General features: G+C 49.0%; 1 protein-coding gene across 3 annotated transcripts in view; it reads right to left on the reverse strand.

The window, feature by feature from the left end:
* The window catches only part of CEP128 (centrosomal protein 128), a 182,941-nt gene that overhangs the window by 88,574 nt on the left and 71,040 nt on the right, over positions 1–23,327 (reverse strand). For all 3 annotated transcript variants that reach the window (XM_040411239.1, XM_040411241.1, XM_040411238.1), the window contains exons 9-16: positions 22,483–22,569; positions 21,141–21,215; positions 11,038–11,164; positions 10,681–10,841; positions 9,120–9,470; positions 7,708–7,924; positions 4,503–4,936; positions 3,960–4,124 (exon numbers count right to left, since the gene is read on the reverse strand). In XM_040411239.1, the coding sequence (XP_040267173.1) occupies positions 3,960–4,124; positions 4,503–4,936; positions 7,708–7,924; positions 9,120–9,470; positions 10,681–10,841; positions 11,038–11,164; positions 21,141–21,215; positions 22,483–22,569 (1,617 nt within the window). The remainder of the gene's footprint in view (positions 1–3,959; positions 4,125–4,502; positions 4,937–7,707; positions 7,925–9,119; positions 9,471–10,680; positions 10,842–11,037; positions 11,165–21,140; positions 21,216–22,482; positions 22,570–23,327) is intronic.

Below are 23,327 nucleotides of genomic sequence, written 5' to 3' on the forward strand. Positions count from 1 at the left end.
CGTTTCACATGCTCCTCATATGTATGTAGACATGCCCAGAAAATTCCTGACCCTGTCTCGGTTACACAACATTGCTCAAATATTGCCTGGATGATCCTGTACATGCCGCACGGTGCACATGAAAGTACCCAGGTAAAATGCCGCAGCGATGTCACGGATATCCAGAAACTTTTGTAAATGGAGCAATAAACGCTCACCTCTGCAATGCCCTGCACTCCATCGCCAGAGACAAGAGACAGTTTTAATAATGCAGAGGCGCCTCCAAGTGGTGACCGTAGGAACTGCAAACTGCATCCCACAGCAGCATTACCCAAGTAATCGGCTACAAGGTAATGCCAATTATCGTTCTCCATTATTAGCATTTCTACTATCATGGGGGATCGGATAGGCTTTTTTATTATCATGACTCATTTACTGCCTAAAGCCTTTCCCAACCTGCCTGAGAATATATTACAGGGTGCTCAGGAAAGTGCCCTACAGACTGGTGAGACTGCAGGGGGCGCAGCGTTACCCTCTGTCACTCCATGGAGTCCGAGGGGCAGCCGGGTGACCACCTAGAGTCTGAGAAGCAGCAGTTATGGCAGTAGCATTACAGGCGCTCTTCAGTTTTACTGAAAATATTATTATTGTTGTTAATGAACGGTTCTGCAGATTTCTATTAAACTTAGTGTTTCAGTTATTCCTGACGTGTCCGGTGAGCCCCATGCAGTCACTAACTTTGGGCACCTCTGGGTGACCTTAGCTTTACAAGCCCATATACAATGCTTAACTCCCACTCATACACTGTCTGCACACCGAAGGGGAGGCTGGGACCCCCTGGATGTCCAACAACCGCTACCGCCAAGAGCACCCGTCTGAAGAGAACATGGTCCTGTAAACTAAGAACCCAACCCGCTGCTAACCCAGCAACTTCCACCTGATTGAAATCACGGATACCTCTCCTGACTCTTGATGTTGCACTAGGCGGTGAGACGAGGACTACAATTACCCCCCCTTGCTCTGAAGCCGCCGTTCATTCTGATTTCTACGCACCGCCTCCTGCCGGATGGCTGCCTAACCCTTTAATGAGGGTCTTTTGAATTGGACGAAGGAATTCCTCTTGTCACAGTACCTTTGCGAATCAGCAGGTATTACTATTTCTGTGGTTTGTTCCCTTGTCCACAATGGCTCCAGTATAGACTGGAAGAGGCATTATCAGTCGGGGAGGAGGGCAGTATTATAGGTTTTTACTGCGCCATTTCTTACACCAGCGACTGTTATGTGTTGCACCCTTTCACATAATGTGAGGGGCTTTAATTCCCCTTCTAAATGTGGGAAACCTTTTTTGGATTTCATGAAGCGCACGTCTGACATCGCATGCCTACAGGAGGCCCACTTCCCTCACCTGTCCACACCTAAATACTTCCACCAATATTATCCCACCTTTTATATGGCCACCTATGATACTAAGACCACAGGAGCAATTACTCTCCTACACCAGTCTTTCCCATTCCAGATTCCTGAATCTGTGACCAAAGGGTCAACACTCCACGACCTCAGGTTATGCAGAGTCAATTCCATCCCAGACCATGTGTTCACATCCTTGCTTCCCTTATTGACCCCTTCGACTACCAATACTTCATGTGGTGATTTCAATTTTGTAGTGAACATCACTTTAGATAAGTCTCCTTTTTCTTCTGCAATAAACCTGAACTCAGAGACGGATGATTTCTGACACCACGCAGTCCTTGTCCCTAGCAGACACCGGGAGAGAACAGAATGGTTCCAACAAGGGTGACATCTTCATCACACCAGGGCTGATATGAGCCTTTCTTCAACCCACACGCTTCCTTCTTACCTTTTATTCTCTAGACATATAGATATATTCCTATATTAGTTGTATTTATGGCGCAGATTGCAGTGCAAAGATTATTTGTGCCGAAATCTGCAACTTATTCCTTCTGTGTGTGCGGGGAAGGGGGCAGAACAGCAGAACCGTCTCATTTACCATTGTCTAAGCGTAAAAAATGGTCTAAATTTAAGCCAGCAAGGAAGCCCCTACAGAATACAGGACCAGCGCTGGATACTTCGAAGCTGGCGCCTCTACATTACTCCAGCGGATCCACCACCAGCTAAAGGGCTTATTAAGAGCAGCATCTAAAATGCCGGTCTTAATAAATGACCCCCCACCATGTCATGATCCCTTTTTGGATCATGACATGGTGTTTTAAGTATTTAACTTTACTATCAGAGGCTCCGTTCCTTTCACTTGGAGGTTAAATGAAGCCCTAGACACTGACCCTGCCGAACACACTCAGACCCCAGGGACGCTGGAGAGTTTCTGGAGAACAGCACCGAGGTCTTATCCCCTCACGGAGTCTGGCTTACTCATAAAGAATTCATTAGAGGTAGATTTATGGTGTTGGCTTCGAGAAAGAAATGAGAAGGAGGCCTCAGTCAGGTGAAATTGGAGGAGAAGTTGTCCAGATTGGTTTCCCCACCAACCGTGTCCCTCCATACACCGTAATCATGCTTTTAAAGAAACTAAATTGTGGTTGGATGCACTACTGTCCCATAGAACCTAAAAAGTCTGACGATATTATAAATGGGCTAATAAACCTGACAAACTCCTTGCCCAAAGACTGAAAAATAAAGGTATAAGCCAAGTCTTCTAGACTAGGGAAGGACATGCCACCTCTAACCCTTACCATATTTAGGAGACCTTTCTACGTGTCCACCAGGTTCTAGACAACGGGTGGACTGGGAGATTAAAGTGTTATAGTCAGGTCCAAACTGACAGAAGGTGGGACAAGACAAATACATAGGGGCAACAGCAGCAGGCGAGGCCAGCAATACTATAGTGCAGCATAAAACACTGCTGCCCCCGCTGCAGTATTCAACTGTCTTACTGTCCTACAGTTGAATTCATGAGGGACCTGCGTCCACCGACCAGGTACATAAGTACCTGATGCCCCTAGCATTAATGCTGAGAACATCAGATCATTATATACCCAGCCAACAGCAGTAAGGAGGGCTCTGGTTGCCCCCTGGGAAATTTTCATGTAGGGTCTATGGCCAGTCCGTCCCTGCTCTCTACAAGGACAGCGCTAGCAATTCGCAATCATTTACCGAGATATTTCTCACTTAACCTTTTACCCTGCAGAGACGTAAGAGGACAGGCTCTGACATTGAGACAGATTTGGTCATCCGGACACTCAAAACTAGAATGGATAAAATGGCTATATCTGAGAAACTTGCTGCAATTCAAAATGATACGGAGGACCTTTTCTCCAGGGTTCAGCAGCATTGGATATCCTCCTCTAACGACTATCTGCCCCTACAGAACAGAGGGAGATCTGGGTGACTGACCCCTTGGCACCTTTTGTCTCTACCCGCCCTCATATAAGCACCTCTTTTACACTGTTGGGGACCGGTTGCAGTATTTCGGTTGTTTCCTGTAATATTTTTGGGGTTTGCTCTTACTCTGCACTGTTGCCTCCTGCCTGAGGCTTTCAATACCAAACGCTGCCTTATAACGTAATGTTATATATCTCGCCAATAAACGCATTTAAAACGTAATTATCAGTAAATGGACCCATCCTCTGTGAGGTGAAGACATCTAAAGCATAAATCTCTCTCCTGTCCTGAGTTTGTTACAATGTTTCAGTGGAGGGAAAATGTATCAGTCTAGAATCCATTCAGTTTTGCCTAGTCCACATACAATTGTGGCAAACCCTCAGCTGTGAGACGTATTAGATTTGGGTCTGTTTTCACAAAGAATGTAGTTAACTTCCTAGAGTATGCAGAGATCTTGAAAATGGAAACACAAAAACTAATGGAAAGTTGCAGAACATTTCATTATGACCCACTGCCGTATCACCAGCGCACGGATATCACAGCAATGACGCGAGAACCGAATAACCGCACCCAGTGATGCTACACAGAGTCAGGTTTGTGTGATAAATCTATTCTCTTCCTACCTGCTCCTCCGCATCCTGTGCCGCCAGCTGGTACTTGCACCTCAGGGCGGCGCTCTCCTCTTTGCCACGAAGCATTTCCTCAGAAAGTTTATCACATTCTATTTTCATCTTCTCCAGCCGCTGACGCTCAGACTTCACCAGAGATTTGCTGTCAATCAGCTCTGCCTAAAAGAGAAGGATTCAGTGTGTAGCCACCTACAGGAGCACGCAGCAATCAGGACAGAGCTGCAGAATCAAAGCTGCTCCTGTCCGGCTGTTTTATGGTAGCCTGTGTCTGCTAACCTGAGGGAAGGTAATATCCCTGCTGCTACCTGCTCATACAGAGATTCGGATCATCTAGGCACAGGAGTAATATGGTGTGACAAAACCATGTCAAACCAAATTTCAAAGCTTGTTTTCATACAATAATTTTTTTTCTCACATACCTTGCATTATTTTAGGAACATAAAATTTTGCAGTGCGATACAATGAATACACCGGATTAACCACATGGAAATATACCGCATGCAGAGGACAGGGCCTCCCCCCCTATATGTGTAGTACCTTTAGGGTGCGTATGTGAGACTCTAGCTCTTCCCTCTCCTGCCGGAAGTGTGCCAGCATCTCCTGGATGTTGCGCTCATGTTTGGCATTGGCCGTCTGGGCCGCAGAGCGCAGATCCGTCAGTTCCCGCTGGTGCACATCTCTCTCCATCTTCAGCTGTCGTCCTGCTGAGCTCAGCTCTTCCCGGGCAAACTCTGCCTGTTTCTGGGCCTCACAAAGATTCCTCCTCAGCTCTTTGGTACTCCTCTCTTCCTGTGCCAGGCGGCTGCTGAGCTCGGCCCTCTCTGCACTCAGGTCGCTCACAGACTCCTGCAGTTCCAGGATTTTCTCATTGCTTTTCTCCTGGGCTCGACCAGCAGACAGAATCTCTTCCTGCAGCCTTTCCCGGTCCTCCTGCAACTGCTGCTGGAGCTGAACTTGCCGCTGCAGCTCTCCTGTATACATACATCACATAGAGACATATTGTATATTGTGATATATTACATTACAGAGAACAGATACACAAACTTATCTAGGAGATCTGTGTGTCCACTCTGGGCAAACACACTATATGGAGAGAAGTACTGGACCACGCAACTTTATCATTCCATTCTGGTATTTCATGCAGGTCATGGTCACAGGTGTATAACATCCAGCCTCCGGCCATGCAGTCTACCATTACCACAGGTGTATAACATCCAGCCTCCGGCCATGCAGTCTACCATTATCACAGTGTATAACATCCAGCCTCCGGCCATGCAGTCTACCATTACCACAGTGTATAACATCCAGTCTCCGGCCATGCAGTCTACCATTACCACAGGTGTATAACATCCAGCCTCCAGCCATGAAGTCTACCATTACCACAGGTGTATAACATCCAGCCTCCAGCCATGAAGTCTACCATTACGACAGTGTATAACATCCAGCCTCCGGCCATGCAGTCTACCATTACCACAGTGTATAACATCCAGCCTCCGGCCATGCAGTCTACCATTACCACAGTGTATAACATCCAGCCTCCAGCCATGCAGTCTACCATTACCACAGTATATAACATCCAACGTCTAGCCATACAGTCTACCATTACCACAGTATATAACATCCAACGTCTAGCCATACAGTCTACCATTACCACAGGTGTATAACATCCAGCCTCTAGCTATACAGTCTACCACTACCACAGGTGTATAATATCCAGCCTCTAGCCATACAGTCTACCACTACCACAGTATATAACATCCAGCCTCTAGCCATGAAGTCTACCATTACCACAGTGTATAACATCCAGCCTCCAGCCATGCAATCTACCATTACCACAGTGTATAACATCCAGCCTCCGGCCATGCAGTCTACCATTACCACAGTGTATAACATCCAGTCTCCGGCCATGCAGTCTACCATTACCACAGGTGTATAACATCCAGCCTCCAGCCATGAAGTCTACCATTACGACAGTGTATAACATCCAGCCTCCGGCCATGCAGTCTACCATTACCACAGTGTATAACATCCAGCCTCCGGCCATGCAGTCTACCATTACCACAGTGTATAACATCCAGCCTCCAGCCATGCAGTCTACCATTACCACAGTATATAACATCCAGTCTCCGGCCATGCAGTCTACCATTACCACAGGTGTATAACATCCAGCCTCCAGCCATGAAGTCTACCATTACGACAGTGTATAACATCCAGCCTCCGGCCATGCAGTCTACCATTACCACAGTGTATAACATCCAGCCTCCGGCCATGCAGTCTACCATTACCACAGTGTATAACATCCAGCCTCCAGCCATGCAGTCTACCATTACCACAGTATATAACATCCAACGTCTAGCCATACAGTCTTCCATTACCACAGTATATAACATCCAACGTCTAGCCATACAGTCTACCATTACCACAGGTGTATAACATCCAGCCTCTAGCTATACAGTCTACCATTACCACAGGTGTATAATATCCAGCCTCTAGCCATACAGTCTACCACTACCACAGTATATAACATCCAGCCTCCAGCCATGCAGTCTACCATTACCACAGTGTATAACATCCAGCCTCCGGCCATGCAGTCTACCATTACCACAGTGTATAACATCCAGTCTCCGGCCATGCAGTCTACCATTACCACAGGTGTATAATATCCAGCCTCTAGCCATACAGTCTACCACTACCACAGTATATAACATCCAGCCTCCAGCCATGAAGTCTACCATTACGACAGTGCATAACATCCAGCCTCCGGCCATGCAGTCTACCATTACCACAGTGTATAACATCCAGCCCATGGACATTAACCTTACAGATATTGGTGTCAGAATGGATTGTTGTACTTCGTTCCTATGAAGGGAAATCTTAATTCTTCAGCAGACAAGACAGTGTGGACAATTGTATGCTTCCAGCTTTGTGGGAACAGTTTGGGGAACGCTCCCTCTGACTACGCCCCAGTGCACAAGCTCCATAAAGCCATGGTTGGTGGAGTCTGGAAGAACTTGACTGGCCGCACAGAGCCCTGACCTCAACCCCATCCAACACCAGAACGGAGACTGTGAGCCGGATCCTCTCCTCCATCAGTGTCTGTCCTCACTAATGCTCTTTTGGATGAACAGGCAAAAAGTTCCCCAGACACCCTTGAAAATCTTGTAGAAAGCCTTCCCAGAAAAGCAAAAGGGGAACCAACTCCATATTAATGCCTATGGATGTAGAATGGGTGTCAGAAATCCCCTGGAGGTGGATTCTGTAGGTGGCCAATTCCTTTCTCCATATGGTATACTTATCACCTGAGCTGCTTCAGCTTTCTGTAAATAAATCCCTGTATAATAAAGGTTTCTGCAATTCCTCATGTTCTTTCTGTGTCAATTCCCCACCATTTTCAAGATATGCGCCTTATCCTTGTTCACATCCAGAGGCTGAAGACTTGTCCTCATCTAGACTGAATAAAAGGAATATCCCACTGAAGGGTTTGATGGGCGTGGGTCCCCTGGGTATGCACCTGTGTAAAGGCCATAATATTCTGAAGTGGGAATACTCCTGTAAGCGTGCCCTTAGTAAGATGCCATACAATACTGTCCTTATTTGAACTGGTTTCTGGCTCTGAATGTAAACCTTATAGCAGGCTGCCAGAGGATGCCCGCACCACATGATATAGTGAAAAACCTGCCTGTCGCCACCTTTATACAGATAAAGTTCCAGGCACAACACAAGGAGTGAGATGGGGTGTTACCCTGCAGCCGCCCGACCAGCTCCTGTGACTCGCGCACTTCTTTCTCCAGTCCCAGCTGTTGATCCTGGAGTTCGGTTAAGCGCATCTGCCGCAGGTGTAATTCCTCCTCCTGCTGCGCGCGTCGGCCCAGCACCTCTGCCAGCTCCTTGCGCAGGCTTTCTGCCTGCTGTGTGGTGGCCTGAAGCTGACATTTGAATTCATCCTTCTCCTTAATCGCCTGTTAACAGACAGATGAGATAATCACATCTCTACATAATACACAGCATACACTGAGAATATCATGTGAAGCGAGTTATAGCGGTAAAACCTATAAACTCTAAAGGCCTAACTGCACAGGCAATTATCAGGAACAAACATCCTGATAAGTCCCTCCTGTTAAAGATGCAGTAATAATCTTCTCGTTATGGGGTCAAACAGTCACCACAGCGATCACTCCCCTCATACAGTTCCATTGTTTGTGGGCAGCAGGCCCCCATTTATACAGAACAATCTGCTGCTCAGAAATTATGATTTAGGCGTCTGCATCAACGAAGCTTCACCCAGTGAACGACCGTTTGCCCATTCCTGACAGCTGTTCAGTTATCGGCCCGTGTAAAGGGGATTTTGTGCTAAAGGAAGCCACATACTTAAAAAACCTAATGTTGGATGGCTATTCTACTGGACTCCTACACAGCCATACAGGCTTTGAGTGCATTTCAGTAGGGACTGGAAGGTCAGAGGTCACTGGCAGCCTCCCGATGAACGAGCAAAACTCTCATTTATCGGGTGAGACAATTAAACATGAGCACACCGAAATGATTGTGTCTGGGCTGCAGATGGTGTGGTGTAAACCATGCTCTGCTGCCCAGAAACAACGCAGCCGTCTGAGGACGAGAGATAGTAGTAGCCGTTTCACGTCCCATGCTGTGCATGTAAACGGAGCACTTCACCTCCACTAACCAGCAGGCAGTTGTCGAGAAGGAAAGCGTCCTTCGCTTCAGTTGTGTGCCCAATCATATCAAAATAGTTTATAAAAGGCTGAAAAAAGCCCGCCATCCATCCAGTTCAGCCTGGTATCCTGCTAGTAGATCCAGAGAAAGGCATCTTCTCTATAAGATCACTATGCCGGCATCCAGAGGAAAAGGGAGCAGGGAAGCTACTGAGCATGCCTGTCTACCACGGAATGCAGGAGAAGGTGGACCAGAAGGGTAAACTGCAGGGGGCGCTACCAGAGATGTCAATGGATAGTAAGACTTTTCATGGGACAACCTCTTTAACTGATGGAGTATCAGTGGGGTGAGCAGGGAAGATGGGCTCAGGCACACCCATATGATCAGCCATTAATTAAAGTTCCGGACAGCCCCTTTAAGGATAATAGGAGAGTGTATGACCACAAGTAGTCAGTATGTACCTACTGTGAGAGGACAACTTACCTGTGAGCAATGCTCAGATGACAAACTCACAGACTCCTCTTTCTTGTGCAGCTCCCGTTCCAGTTTCTTACACTTCAGCTTCCAATGTTTGACAGTCTCTTGTGCTTTAGATTTCAGATCTTCCTTCTTCTTCTCGGCCTCCATACGTAGGGTCTCTTCCTGCCTCAACTCCGTGAGGCACCTTTCTGCCTCTTGGGTTACCTCCTCAAGTTGCTGCCCCAGTTCAGAATTCTGACTCTCCAGCTGTCTCCGCTCTTTCTCACACATCTCATAGCGGCCCTGGATGTCCTTCACCTGCTGCAGCATCCTCAGCTGCTGTCGCTCCCGCTTCTCCATGTCAGTGTTCAAGGCCTACAAGATGAGCCAAAGAGAATTGCACAGATAGTAATTCCCTAATATATGGTTATTCTTTCATGTACAACCTTGAGGAAACTAAATGGTAATATCTTGAGTCAAATAATCGCCCAATAGTCTAGAAACCGAGCTCATGAAACCAAACTAGCCCAAATGCTGCACCAGCAAGACTAGCCTGGCACTATTGAGGGCAGGGGTATTCCAATAATAATACTCAGGGGAAAAGTGCTAGGACTGACCACTGAGATCTCACCAAAACGAGAACGGGGGTCTTTTAGTTTCCTCGCTTTTGGACAAGAGTACAGCACTTGGCTCCACTGAAACAGGGGATGCTGGAGCCCCTAATAAATCGGTGAGGGTCCCAGATATGAGATACTCCGTTATAAACAGAATACCCCTTGAACCTGCTGCTAAATCCTGTAATGGAGAGGAGAAGTCTTCTTAGTGACAACTTGTTTCCGAATTCTTCACACAGAATGAAAGATAACCATGCCAACACATTCTCGACTGGTTACCAGCTGGGTGAGAAGACGACGTTACAGGGGCTGAATCCATGGATTCTGGAGCCCATCACTCTGCTGGCTTCTCCAGTCTGGAAGATTAAGAGGATAATCAGAAACAGACTCGATTTATCCGAATAATGGTGGGGACACGTTGTTTTTGTTCTAAAATAAGTTAAACGGTAGCATTTCCAATGTGATGTATTTCTGCTGTTACACTCCGTCTGCTTAAAGCAAAGCCCAATAATGAAGCCTTTTCTATAGGCTTGGCAGTGCAGCCGCTGCAATAACCTTGTGTTCCAGTGATTTAGAACCTCTTTAAGTGACGTCTAATTGCTTATGAGAGAGAGAGAAGCTTGAGAGAAGTGGGAGATTGTGCGGCATTAACAGACAATGATGGCAGCGGTATATCTGACAGCAGGTGAGATGTTAGAGGCTGAACCTGGCATGGGACAGTAATGCTGCTCGTTATAGCTGACATGTAATCAAACACTGCAACGACAAGCAGCTAGAAAGGACTACCTTGTCATGTGCAGGGTCATTGTGCCAGCTGCCATATGAATGTACCACCTGAGCTGCCCAGTGCATCCTGCAGTAACCGTGTACAAACAGGTATCATATATAATGTGTCCCTTCTAGGATTAGGGACCTTACAGGGCTGTCCTGGGCCGTGGGTTGGGAGGGCAGCGTTCTCCTGGTATACATACTTCTAGCTGTTCTGCCAGCTGAACCTTCTCTCTGTCCTTCTGGTCAAGGCTGCGTTTTAGATCGTCAATTTCGGACAGCATTGCGCTTCGGTTCAGCTGAGTGCGCAGTTCAGTCATCTGACGCTCAAGCTCCTGTTTCTCGCGCTCAGATCGCTCTACAGCTGGAAGGAAGCAGAAGATGGGTCACACTCTGAAGAGTCAGATCATAGTTACAGAAGTAATCGCTGGCGTTCCCGGTGTTCTTACTCCTGTAGCATGTGGGGGCTAACCCAACCTTAACGTCTATTATCGACAGATTATATTCTTTACCGATTCTCTAAAATATCTAGAGATCGTTTGGTGAAGCGAGGACGCTACCTGCACAGATCCTCCTCTGCTCCTCAAGGTTTTCATGTTGACTTTGTAAGGACATTTGGGAAACCTGGTGCTGCAAGTGTCCTCGATCCTCCTCCAGTTTCAGAATCTGACTGCGCAGATCCTCCACCTACAATGCAAGTGATGAACACATTCAAATAGCCTCAAAAAGATGTCAAAACCTGGAAAAGATGCCATGGAGTCTATACTTCATTATTAATAGTCTCAAAAGGGCTGACCCTTGAACAACATTATCAGCTACCACAGGATTGGTGGTAGCCGTATGATCCATGGGGATCCGGCCACTGGGAAGCCCACTGATCAAGATGGAAGGGGATGTGTGAATGACCCCCACTCCAATCAGTTCTATGGGATGGACGGAGATGGCCGAGCTCTGTATTAGGCAGACGGTGAATGGAGGGGTGGGCCGCACATTACCGCTCCATTCAGTTCTATGGGATGGAGGGAGATGGCCGAGCTCTGTATTAGGCAGACAGTGAATGGAGGGCTGGGCCGCACATTACCACTCCATACAGTTCTATGGGATGGATGGAGATGGCCGAGCTCTGTATTAGGCAGACAGTGAATGGAGGGGTGGGCCGCACATTACCACTCCAATCAGTTCTATGGGATGGAGGGAGATGGCCGAGCTCTGTATTAGGCAGACGGTGAATGGAGGGGTGGGCCGCACATTACCGCTCCATTCAGTTCTATGGGATGGAGGGAGATGGCCGAGCTCTGTATTAGGCAGACAGTGAATGGAGGGCTGGGCCGCACATTACCACTCCATACAGTTCTATGGGATGGATGGAGATGGCCGAGCTCTGTATTAGGCAGACAGTGAATGGAGGGGTGGGCCGCACATTACCACTCCAATCAGTTCTATGGGATGGAGGGAGATGGCCGAGCTCTGTATTAGGCAGACGGTGAATGGAGGGGTGGGCCGCACATTACCGCTCCATTCAGTTCTATGGGATGGAGGGAGATGGCCGAGCTCTGTATTAGGCAGACAGTGAATGGAGGGGTGGGCCGCACATTACCGCTCCATTCAGTTCTATGGGATGGACGGAGATGGCCGAGCTCTGTATTAGGCAGACAGTGAATGGAGGGGTGGGCCGCACATTACCACTCCATTCAGTTCTATGGGATGGATGGAGATGGCCGAGCTCTGTATTAGGCAGACAGTGAATGGAGGGGTGGGCCGCACATTACCACTCCAATCAGTTCTATGGGATGGACGGAGATGGCCGAGCTCTGTATTAGGCAGACGGTGAATGGAGGGGTGGGCCGCACATTACCACTCCATACAGTTCTATGGGATGGACGGAGATGGCCGAGCTCTGTATTAGGCAGACGGTGAATGGAGGGGTGGGCTGCACATTACCGCTCCAATCAGTTCTATGGGATGGACGGAGATGGCCGAGCTCTGTATTAGGCAGACGGTGAATGGAGGGGTGGGCTGCACATTACCACTCCAATCAGTTCTATGGGATGGACGGAGATGGCCGAGCTCTGTATTAGGCAGACAGTGAATGGAGGGGTGGGCCGCACATTACCTCTCCATACAGTTCTATGGGATGGAGGGAGATGGCCGAGCTCTGTATTAGGCAGACAGTGAATGGAGGGGTGGGCCGCACATTACCTCTCCATACAGTTCTATGGGATGGACGGAGATGGCCGAGCTCTGTATTAGGCAGACGGTGAATGGAGGGCTGGGCCGCACATTACCACTCCAATCAGTTCTATGGGATGGACGGAGATGGCCGAGCTCTGTATTAGGCAGACGGTGAATGGAGGGGTGGGCCGCACATTACCTCTCCATACAGTTCTATGGGATGGAGGGAGATGGCCGAGCTCTGTATTAGGCAGACAGTGAATGGAGGGGTGGGCCGCACATTACCTCTCCATACAGTTCTATGGGATGGACGGAGATGGCCGAGCTCTGTATTAGGCAGACAGTGAATGGAGGGCTGGGCCGCACATTACCACTCCAATCAGTTCTATGGGATGGACGGAGATGGCCGAGCTCTGTATTAGGCAGACGGTGAATGGAGGGCTGGGCCGCACATTACCACTCCAATCAGTTCTATGGGATGGATGGAGATGGCCGAGCTCTGTATTAGGCAGACAGTGAATGGAGGGGTGGGCCGCACATTACCACTCCATTCAGTTCTATGGGATGGATGGAGATGGCCGAGCTCTGTATTAGGCAGACGGTGAATGGAGGGGTGGGCTGCACATTACCGCTCCATTCAGTTCTATGGGATGGAGGGAGATGGCCGAGCTCTGTATTAGGCAGACCGTGAATGGAGGGGTGGGCCGCACATTACCACTCCAATCAGTTCTATGGGATGGACGGAGATGGCCGAGCTCTGTATTAGGCAGACAGTGAATGGAGGGGTGGGCCGCACATTACCACTCCATACAGTTCTATGGGATGGAGGGAGATGGCCGAGCTCTGTATTAGGCAGACAGTGAATGGAGGGGTGGGCTGCACATTACCACTCCATACAGTTCTATGGGATGGATGGAGATGGCCGAGCTCTGTATTAGGCAGACGGTGAATGGAGGGCTGGGCCGCACATTACCACTCCAATCAGTTCTATGGGATGGACGGAGATGGCCGAGCTCTGTATTAGGCAGACGGTGAATGGAGGGCTGGGCCGCACATTACCACTCCAATCAGTTCTATGGGATGGAGGGAGATGGCCGAGCTCTGTATTAGGCAGACAGTGAATGGAGGGGTGGGCCGCACATTACCACTCCATACAGTTCTATGGGATGGATGGAGATGGCCGAGCTCTGTATTAGGCAGACGGTGAATGGAGGGGTGGGCCGCACATTACCGCTCCATACAGTTCTATGGGATGGAGGGAGATGGCCGAGCTCTGTATTAGGCAGACGGTGAATAGAGGGGTGGGCCGCACATTACCGCTCCATTCAGTTCTATGGGATGGAGGGAGATGGCCGAGCTCTGTATTAGGCAGACGGTGAATGGAGGGGTGGGCCGCACATTACTTCTCCATTATGGGATGGATGGAGATGGCCGAGCTCTGTATTAGGCAGACAGTGAATGGAGGGGTGGGCTGCACATTACCGCTCCATTCAGTTCTATGGGATGGAGGGAGATGGCCGAGCTCTGTATTAGGCAGACAGTGAATAGAGGGGTGGGCTGCACATTACCGCTCCATTCAGTTCTATGGGATGGATGGAGATGGCCGAGCCCTGTATTAGGCAGACAGTGAATGGAGGGGTGGGCCGCACATTACCACTCCATTATGGGATGGATGGAGATGGCCGAGCTCTGTATTAGGCAGACAGTGAATGGAGGGGTGGGCCGCACATTACCACTCCATTAAGTTCTATGGGATGGAGGGAGATGGCCGAGCTCTGTATTAGGCAGACGGTGAATGGAGGGGTGGGCCGCACATTACCTCTCCATACAGTTCTATGGGATGGAGGGAGATGGCCGAGCTCTGTATTAGGCAGACAGTGAATAGAGGGGTGGGCTGCACATTACCGCTCCATTCAGTTCTATGGGATGGATGGAGATGGCCGAGCTCTGTATTAGGCAGACGGTGAATGGAGGGGTGGGCCGCACATTACCACTCCATTAAGTTCTATGGGATGGAGGGAGATGGCCGAGCTCTGTATTAGGCAGACAGTGAATGGAGGGGTGGGCCGCACATTACCACTCCATACAGTTCTATGGGATGGACAGAGATGGCCGAGCTCTGTATTAGGCAGACGGTGAATGGAGGGGTGGGCCGCACATTACCACTCCATTCAGTTCTATGGGATGGAGGGAAATGGCCGAGCTCTGTATTAGGCAGACAGTGAATGGAGGGGTGGGCTGCACATTACCACTACATTCAGTTCTATGGGATGGAGGGAGATGGCCGAGCTCTGTATTAGGCAGACAGTGAATGGAGGGGTGGGCCGCACATTACCGCTCCATTCAGTTCTATGGGATGGATGGAGATGGCCGAGCTCTGTATTAGGCAGACAGTGAATGGAGGGGTGGGCCGCACATTACCGCTCCATTCAGTTCTATGGGATGGATGGAGATGGCCGAGCTCTGTATTAGGCAGACAGTGAATGGAGGGGTGGGCCGCACATTACCGCTCCATTCAGTTCTATGGGATGGATGGAGATGGCCGAGCTCTGTATTAGGCAGACAGTGAATGGAGGGGTGGGCTGCACATTACCACTCCAATCAGTTCTATGGGATGGAGGGAGATGGCCGAGCTCTGTATTAGGCAGACAGTGAATGGAGGGGTGGGCCGCACATTACCACTCCATACAGTTCTATGGGATGGAGGGAGATGGCCGAGCTCTGTATTAGGCAGACGGTGAATGGAGGGGTGGGCCGCACATTACCGCTCCATACAGTTCTATGGGATGGATGGAGATGGCCGAGCTCTGTATTAGGCAGACAGTGAATGGAGGGGTGGGCCGCACATTACCACTCCATACAGTTCTATGGGATGGAGGGAGATGGCCGAGCTCTGTATTAGGCAGACGGTGAATGGAGGGGTGGGCCGCACATTACCGCTCCATTCAGTTCTATGGGATGGATGGAGATGGCCGAGCCCTGTATTAGGCAGACGGTGAATGGAGGGGTGGGCTGCACATTACCTCTCCATTCAGTTCTATGGGATGGATGGAGATGGCCGAGCTCTGTATTAGGCAGACCGTGAATGGAGGGGTGGGCCGCACATTACCGCTCCATACAGTTCTATGGGATGGAGGGAGATGGCCGAGCTCTGTATTAGGCAGACAGTGAATGGAGGGGTGGGCTGCACATTACCGCTCCATTCAGTTCTATGGGATGGACGGAGATGGCCGAGCTCTGTATTAGGCAGACAGTGAATGGAGGGGTGGGCTGCACATTACCACTCCAATCAGTTCTATGGGATGGACGGAGATGGCCGAGCTCTGTATTAGGCAGACGGTGAATGGAGGGGTGGGCTGCACATTACCGCTCCAATCAGTTCTATGGGATGGACGGAGATGGCCGAGCTCTGTATTAGGCAGACGGTGAATGGAGGGGTGGGCCGCACATTACCGCTCCATTCAGTTCTATGGGATGGACGGAGATGGCCGAGCTCTGTATTAGGCAGACAGTGAATGGAGGGGTGGGCCGCACATTACCGCTCCATTCAGTTCTATGGGATGGATGGAGATGGCCGAGCTCTGTATTAGGCAGACAGTGAATGGAGGGGTGGGCTGCACATTACCGCTCCATTCAGTTCTATGGGATGGACGGAGATGGCCGAGCTCTGTATTAGGCAGACAGTGAATGGAGGGGTGGGCCGCACATTACCGCTCCATACAGTTCTATGGGATGGATGGAGATGGCCGAGCCCTGTATTAGGCAGACGGTGAATGGAGGGGTGGGCCGCACATTACCACTCCATTCAGTTCTATGGGATGGAGGGAGATGGCCGAGCCCTGTATTAGGCAGACGGTGAATGGAGGGGTGGGCTGCACATTACCGCTCTATTCAGTTCTATGGGATGGACGGAGATGGCCGAGCTCTGTATTAGGCAGACAGTGAATGGAGGGGTGGGCTGCACATTACCACTACATTCAGTTCTATGGGATGGAGGGAGATGGCCGAGCTCTGTATTAGGCAGACGGTGAATGGAGGGGTGGGCTGCACATTACCACTCCATACAGTTCTATGGGATGGATGGAGATGGCCGAGCTCTGTATTAGGCAGACGGTGAATGGAGGGGTGGGCCGCACATTACCACTCCATTCAGTTCTATGGGATGGAGGGAGATGGCCGAGCTCTGTATTAGGCAGACAGTGAATGGAGGGGTGGGCTGCACATTACTTCTCCATTCACAAAAGCAGAATTTATTTAGATTCCCGCTTCTTAAATCTGCTACGTCCCTGAATATTTGGCACCAGCGTTTCAACTTTTTTCACTCTTGTAAATGATTTTAACTTCTCAAACATGTACTATTTCTCTTGTAATACTAAGAATAGAAATTTAGCCTAGCCAAAATGGCTGCTCCAGTGGAGGGATGAGAAGTAGTCTTTTTCCCTATGACCGTGAAGAATGCATTGGGGGAGATTCATCAAAGCTGGTGCAACCAGATTGCACTTTACATGTTCTTAAGCAGAGACCTTAATGGAGCCTATAAGCCGTAGTGCTGGAGTAGGGGTTTTAACACCAGTATCTGTGAGGAAGGAGAAGGCCTTGGACTGGATTGTGTCCAGAGCTTTATATATAGTGACGTCACCGAGCTTGCTGGTTGGCTTTTACTCTTTCGTTATTTCTACGTGTTGAGTGGAGTGTCACCGCGCGGCACCCAGCACATAGATCCTTCCCGTGTTCTGGCCTCCTTTTACCATGGTATAGTCCATGATGGGTCTGCAAGGCTGAACATTTCTACAATCTCCTACCACGGGACAGCGTATAAGTGTAAGCAAGCCTGCGGGTTGGATCCCAGCGAGCCGCCAAGCAGGGGAGAGCAGGTTAGTGCCGATCATACCATTATACACTGGTTATCCCTATAGGTAATAGTCCGCCCGAGATTTCCTACCTATTCTTTACTCATACACTTACATAGGGTGGCGCTAGTGGTCCAGATACAGGCAGTGGGACGTTGTGCACGCAGTATGCCACAAAGTAGTGCGATAATACTTGGTACACACAAGATTTCTAGCTTTTTACTTTGGCACCACGCCAGGCCCCCTGACTAAGGTTTCCCTGCGTCGGAGAACTCATTTAAAGAGGACCTCTCACCGCTCCAGACGCCCATTTTAATAGCTACATGCACTCCTCATGTAATAACAATTCTGGAGCCTCTATTCTTATGTCTGTATGTTGTGCCGCTTCTGTGTTATTTCTACTACAAGTTATGAATGAATTGCTATTAGCCTTCAGTGAGGGTACAGAGGGGGGGAACCAGTTGGCGGTGTCCCTGCACAGTCTGAAAATGGCAGCACTGATTGGATAGATTCAGCCTGTGCAGGTACACCCCCCAACTGGTAACACCCCTCTGTACCCCCACTAACAGCAATTCATTCAGACCTTCTAGCAGGAATATTACAGGAATGGCACAACATAGAGACATAAGAATGGAGGCTCCAGAATTGTTATTACATGGGGAATGCATGGAGCTATCAACAAAGGCAGGAGGGGGGGCAGGTCCTCTTTAAACTAAATTCTTATCATTTTGATAAGGCTTCATGCTAAGGGTCCTTTAAGGCTACTTTCACACTGCCGTTTCAGGGTCCGCCTGTGAGATCCGTTTCAAGGCTCTCACAAGCGGCTCCAAACGGATCAGTTTAGCCCCAATGAATTCTGAATGGATGCGGATCCGTTCAGAATGCATCAGTTGGGCTCCGTTTCACCTCCATTCCGCTCTAGAGACGGACACCAAAACGCTGCTTGCAGCGTTTGGTGTCCGCCTGGCGGTGCGGAGCCGAACGGATCCTTCCTGACTTACAATGTAAGTCAATGGGGACGGATCCGTCTACATTGACACAATATTGGTGCAATTGTAAACAAATCCGTCAATGTAAAGTCAGGACGGATCCGTTTGACTTAGACTTAGACTTTTTTTTGACTAAGTTAAGCAGACGGATCCGTACTGAGCGGATACCATCGTTTGCATTTATAGGTGCGGATCCGTCTGTGCAGATACCAGACGGAGCCGCACCTAACGCAGGTGTGAAAGTAGCCTTACACGTGTAACTATCAGGAACAAACCTTTCATTACTCATTGTCCGCTTGTGTGAGTGGCATTTCTCCTCTGTATGGGGATCAGTGGTCAATACTACGATCATTCCTCCACACACAGCTTCATTGTTTCTCACCAGCAAATCCCAGTTTACACAGGAGGATGTGATGCAACCATCGGGTCACCACATAAATGATTATTTAGCTTGACTGTGAGGTGATCAGGAGAACATTCCCACAGGACAATTACTCGGAAAGGGTGTACGCAATAATAATGAACTGGCCAGATCGCGTAAAAGCGCTTTAGATGAAAATAAGCCAATGGACAGTGAAAGGCTACAGAGGATAAGCGCTGGAAAATAATAAAACATGCCCCTAAGATGTCCATAGCCTATAAGTCAAAGAGACATATATACTCTTTAACCATCATCGCCATGTGGCTTAAACAATGTCATTGTATTACCAGCAATTCCCTTATTTATTCCCATTATATAATCACAGGCTGATGGGAGTGCACGTTACCATATGCAGAATACCCAAGCCGCTGTTTACCCATAGAATGGCTTTGCCTGAGAAGCTCTTGTACAGATCACATTGTTTTACAGATAATTCAGCGACTGTTCACATGTTAAGGTCTCCTACACAGTCAGCACTCCGTCCAGCTTCCCTATACACATATATGTATATTCTAGGGGTGCACCGAAATTCCGGCAGCCGAAAATGTACCTAATCCATTTCGGCCGATATTGTTACATATCGGCCGAAAATATGGGGTGTGGGGTTTGTCGCTCACCATCTGCGGGCGGGCGGTTTACTTTAAGTCACTGCATCTTTATTTTACCTTACAATCGTGACGCTCCAGTAACAACTCTGCAGGCAGAGCGGAGGGCAGCGTAACGTCACTTACTTGACGCGCCTGCTCCGCCTCCTTTATTCATAAAGTGGGCGGAGCAGGTGCGTCACGTGAGTAAGTGACGTTACGCCGCCCTCCGCTCTGCCTGCACAGTTGTTACTGGAGCGTCACGATTGTAAGGTAAAATAAAGATGCAGTGAGTGATTAGTCTGCTGTGAGCAGCAGGGCCGGGGCTGTTATGGGTAGGGGGATCGGTCTATGGCACTGCTATGGGGAGGGGGGATCTGTGCACTGTTATGCCCATAACAGTGCACATATCCCCCCCTCCATAACAGCGCCACCCACAGATCCCCCCTCTCCATAACAGCGCCACCCACAGATCCCCCTCTCCATAACAGAGCCACCCACAGATCCCCCCCCTCCATAACAGCGCCACCCACAGATCCCCCTCTCCATAACAGCGCCACCCACAGATCCCCCCCCCTCCATAACAGAGCCACCCACAGATCCCCCCCCTCCATAACAGAGCCACCCACAAATCCCCCTCTCCATAACAGCGCCACCCACAGATCCCCCTCTCCATAACAGCGCCACCCACAGATCCCCCTCTCCATAACAGCGCCACCCACAGATCCCCCTCTCCATAACAGCGCCACCCACAGATCCCCCTCTCCATAACAGCGCCACCCACAGATCCCCCTCTCCATAACAGCGCCACCCACAGATCCCCCTCTCCATAACAGCGCCACCCACAGATCCCCCTCTCCATAACAGCGCCACCCACAGATCCTCCTCTCCATAACAGCGCCACCCACAGATCCCCCTCTCCATAACAGCGCCACCCACAGATCCCCCTCTCCATAACAGAGCCACCCACAGATCCCCCCCTCCATAACAGCGCCACCCACAGATCCCCCTCTCCATAACGGAGCCACCCACAGATCCCCCTCTCCATAACAGAGCCACCCACAGATCCCCCCCTCCATAACAGCGCCACCCACAGATCCCCCTCTCCATAACGGAGCCACCCACAGATCCCCCTCTCCATAACGGAGCCACCCACAGATCCCCCTCTCCATAACAGAGCCACCCACAGATCCCCCTCTCCATAACAGAGCCACCCACAGATCCCCTTCTCCATATATAATATGATTTATTAAATTCATGAAAAAGAATTATTAATAAAATCATTAAAAAAAAAGTATTTTAAAAGTATTTGGGCAATAAGGCAGTTTCGGTTTCGGTTTTCGGTCAAGGACATCCAGAATTTTCGGTTTCGGACCAGAATTTTCATTTCGGTGCACCCCTATATTCTATGGAGAGAGCGGAAGAAGCTTCTGCCAGACACTTCTAGAAACAGCTCATCTGCCTGGAGAACAAAAGGATCGGGCCAAAATATTCATTTCACTCGATCTTTGTGTCTCTCGACATCATCTGACTGGGGAGAGTCAGGAGCTCTCCACATACTCTGGAGTGTCGGCCCAATCTGCCAACAAGAGAGGACTGTGTGTGGCCAACTTTACAGTCACAGACGTCACAATATACAGGCAGCACCTGGCAGAGCAGAGCTTCCCGGCTTCCTTCCGTCTGATCCAGCCTCCTCCGGTATCTCTCCAAATCCTCCTTCAACTTGAACAAGGGCAGAGAAGGAATAAAAAATTACATGCAAACGAACCACAATGAACGAGAGAGATCACACTGCCACGGACCTACCTCTACCCTAAACCCCACACATGCTGCAGAATTCAATGAGATCACACCGCCAAGTACCAACCTCAACCTAGAAACATAGAAGCCTAGAATGTGTCGGCAGATAAGAACCATTTGGCCCATCCAGTCTGCCCAATATACTGAATACTATGGATAGCCCCTGGCCCTATCTTATATGAAGGATGGCCTTATGCCTATCCCATGCATGCTTAACCTCCTTCACTGTATTTGCAGCTACCACTTCTGCAGGAAGGCTATTCCATGCATCCACTACTCTCTCAGTAAAGTAATACTTCCTGATATTACTGTTAACCCTTTGCCCCTCTAATTTAACACTATGTCCTCTTGTGGTAGTTTTTCTTCCTGTAAATCTTCTCTCCTCTTTTACCTTGTTGATTCCCTTTATGTATTTAGCAGTTTCTCTCATCTCCCCTCTGTCTCGTCTTTCTTCCAAGCTATACATGTTAAGGTCCTTTAACCTTTCCTGGTAAGTTTTATCCTGCAATCCATGGACTAGTTTAGTAGCTCTTCTCTGAACTCTCTCCAAAGTATCAATATCCTTCTGGAGATATGGTCTCCAGTACTGCGCACAATACTCCAGATGAGGTCTCACTAGTGCTCTGTAGAGCGGCATGAGCGCCCCCCTCTGTCTACTGGTAATGCCTCTCCCTATACACCCCAGCATTCTGCTAGCATCTCCTGCTGCTCTATGACATGGTCTGCCTACCTTTAAGTCTTCTGAAATAATAACCCCTAAATCCCTTTCCTCAGATACTGAGGTTAGGACTGTATCACTGCTCTTGGGTTTTTACGCCCCAGGTGCATTATCTTGCACTTACCAACATGCACATGCACTCATCAACCTAAACCCCACACATGCTGCAGAATTCAATGAGATCACACCACCATGTACCAACCTCAACCTAAACCCTACACATGCTGCAGAATTCAATGAGATCACACCGCCATGTACCAACCTGTACTCTAAACCCCACACATGCTGCAGAATTCAATGAGATCACACCGCCACATACCGTACACTAAACCCGCTGCAGAATTATTGGCTGCACTGGAAAGAGGTCAGATGAACAAGCTTTGTGATCCTGTGTCTTTATGTTCCCCTCACAAGTGTCTACTTTTTTGTGTGGAAATCATCATTATGGAAGATGGGTATTTGGCACCGTACCTGGCTCTTGTCACTCTCCAGCTTCCCAAGCTTGTCCCTCAGTGATGCCTCCACCTCATCAGACTTGGATTCCCGTTTTTTCAGTTCCTGTAGTAAGACAAGGGACAGCAGTAAGTAGTCACATACACCATAAGTCAGCACGCCTCACACACGTTTAAAGAAAAGGTGTCCCAGTTTCATGTCACTAACCCTGTGCGTCTTGCATGCAAAAACAAGGGGCCATCAGTGGCAACTAGAGATATTCCAGATTACAATAAACTGATGCAGGCCGAAATCATCTCCCACAGAGCAATGCAACAAAGGGCAATGGTTTATAGGAAATCAGCCAAGATAGAAGCTCTCGAGAAAGTGGCATGTGAAGCAGAGGCCGTAGCGGCTACAGATTACTGCTTGTGTGCTGCGCGGTCACCTGCTGTCACGAGGCCATTACAATAGTAGACTAGCGCTGTGCCATTGGCCAATGGCGTATACTGATATATACGGCTCTGTGTAGTATATTCTAACTGTATTTTATTATATTGTACCGATCAGTACAATCATTTTTTATTCTGGGTTAGGCTTTGTTCCGCTCATGAAAGCTTTATCAGAAAGATCCTACGTGTACTCAAGTGATAGCCTGCAGAATTGTGACTGCAGCTCTGCAGGGGCCTGGTCTGTAAACAGCATAGGTGTAACTGCAGTTCTGGATGTGACTAGAGTATAAAATATGAGTGAGTGCAGATCTGTAGGGGACTGGAGAATATCTCAGACCAGTTACACAACATGACATCTAGATAAAAATGTACATTTTCTGCAACCTATGGCTCTTTAAGTGTTTTAACACTACAACTCCCAGCATGTTTCAT

This window comes from Bufo bufo, chromosome 11 (assembly GCF_905171765.1).
Source record: "Bufo bufo chromosome 11, aBufBuf1.1, whole genome shotgun sequence".
In the NCBI taxonomy this organism is placed as follows: Eukaryota; Metazoa; Chordata; class Amphibia; order Anura; family Bufonidae; genus Bufo; species Bufo bufo.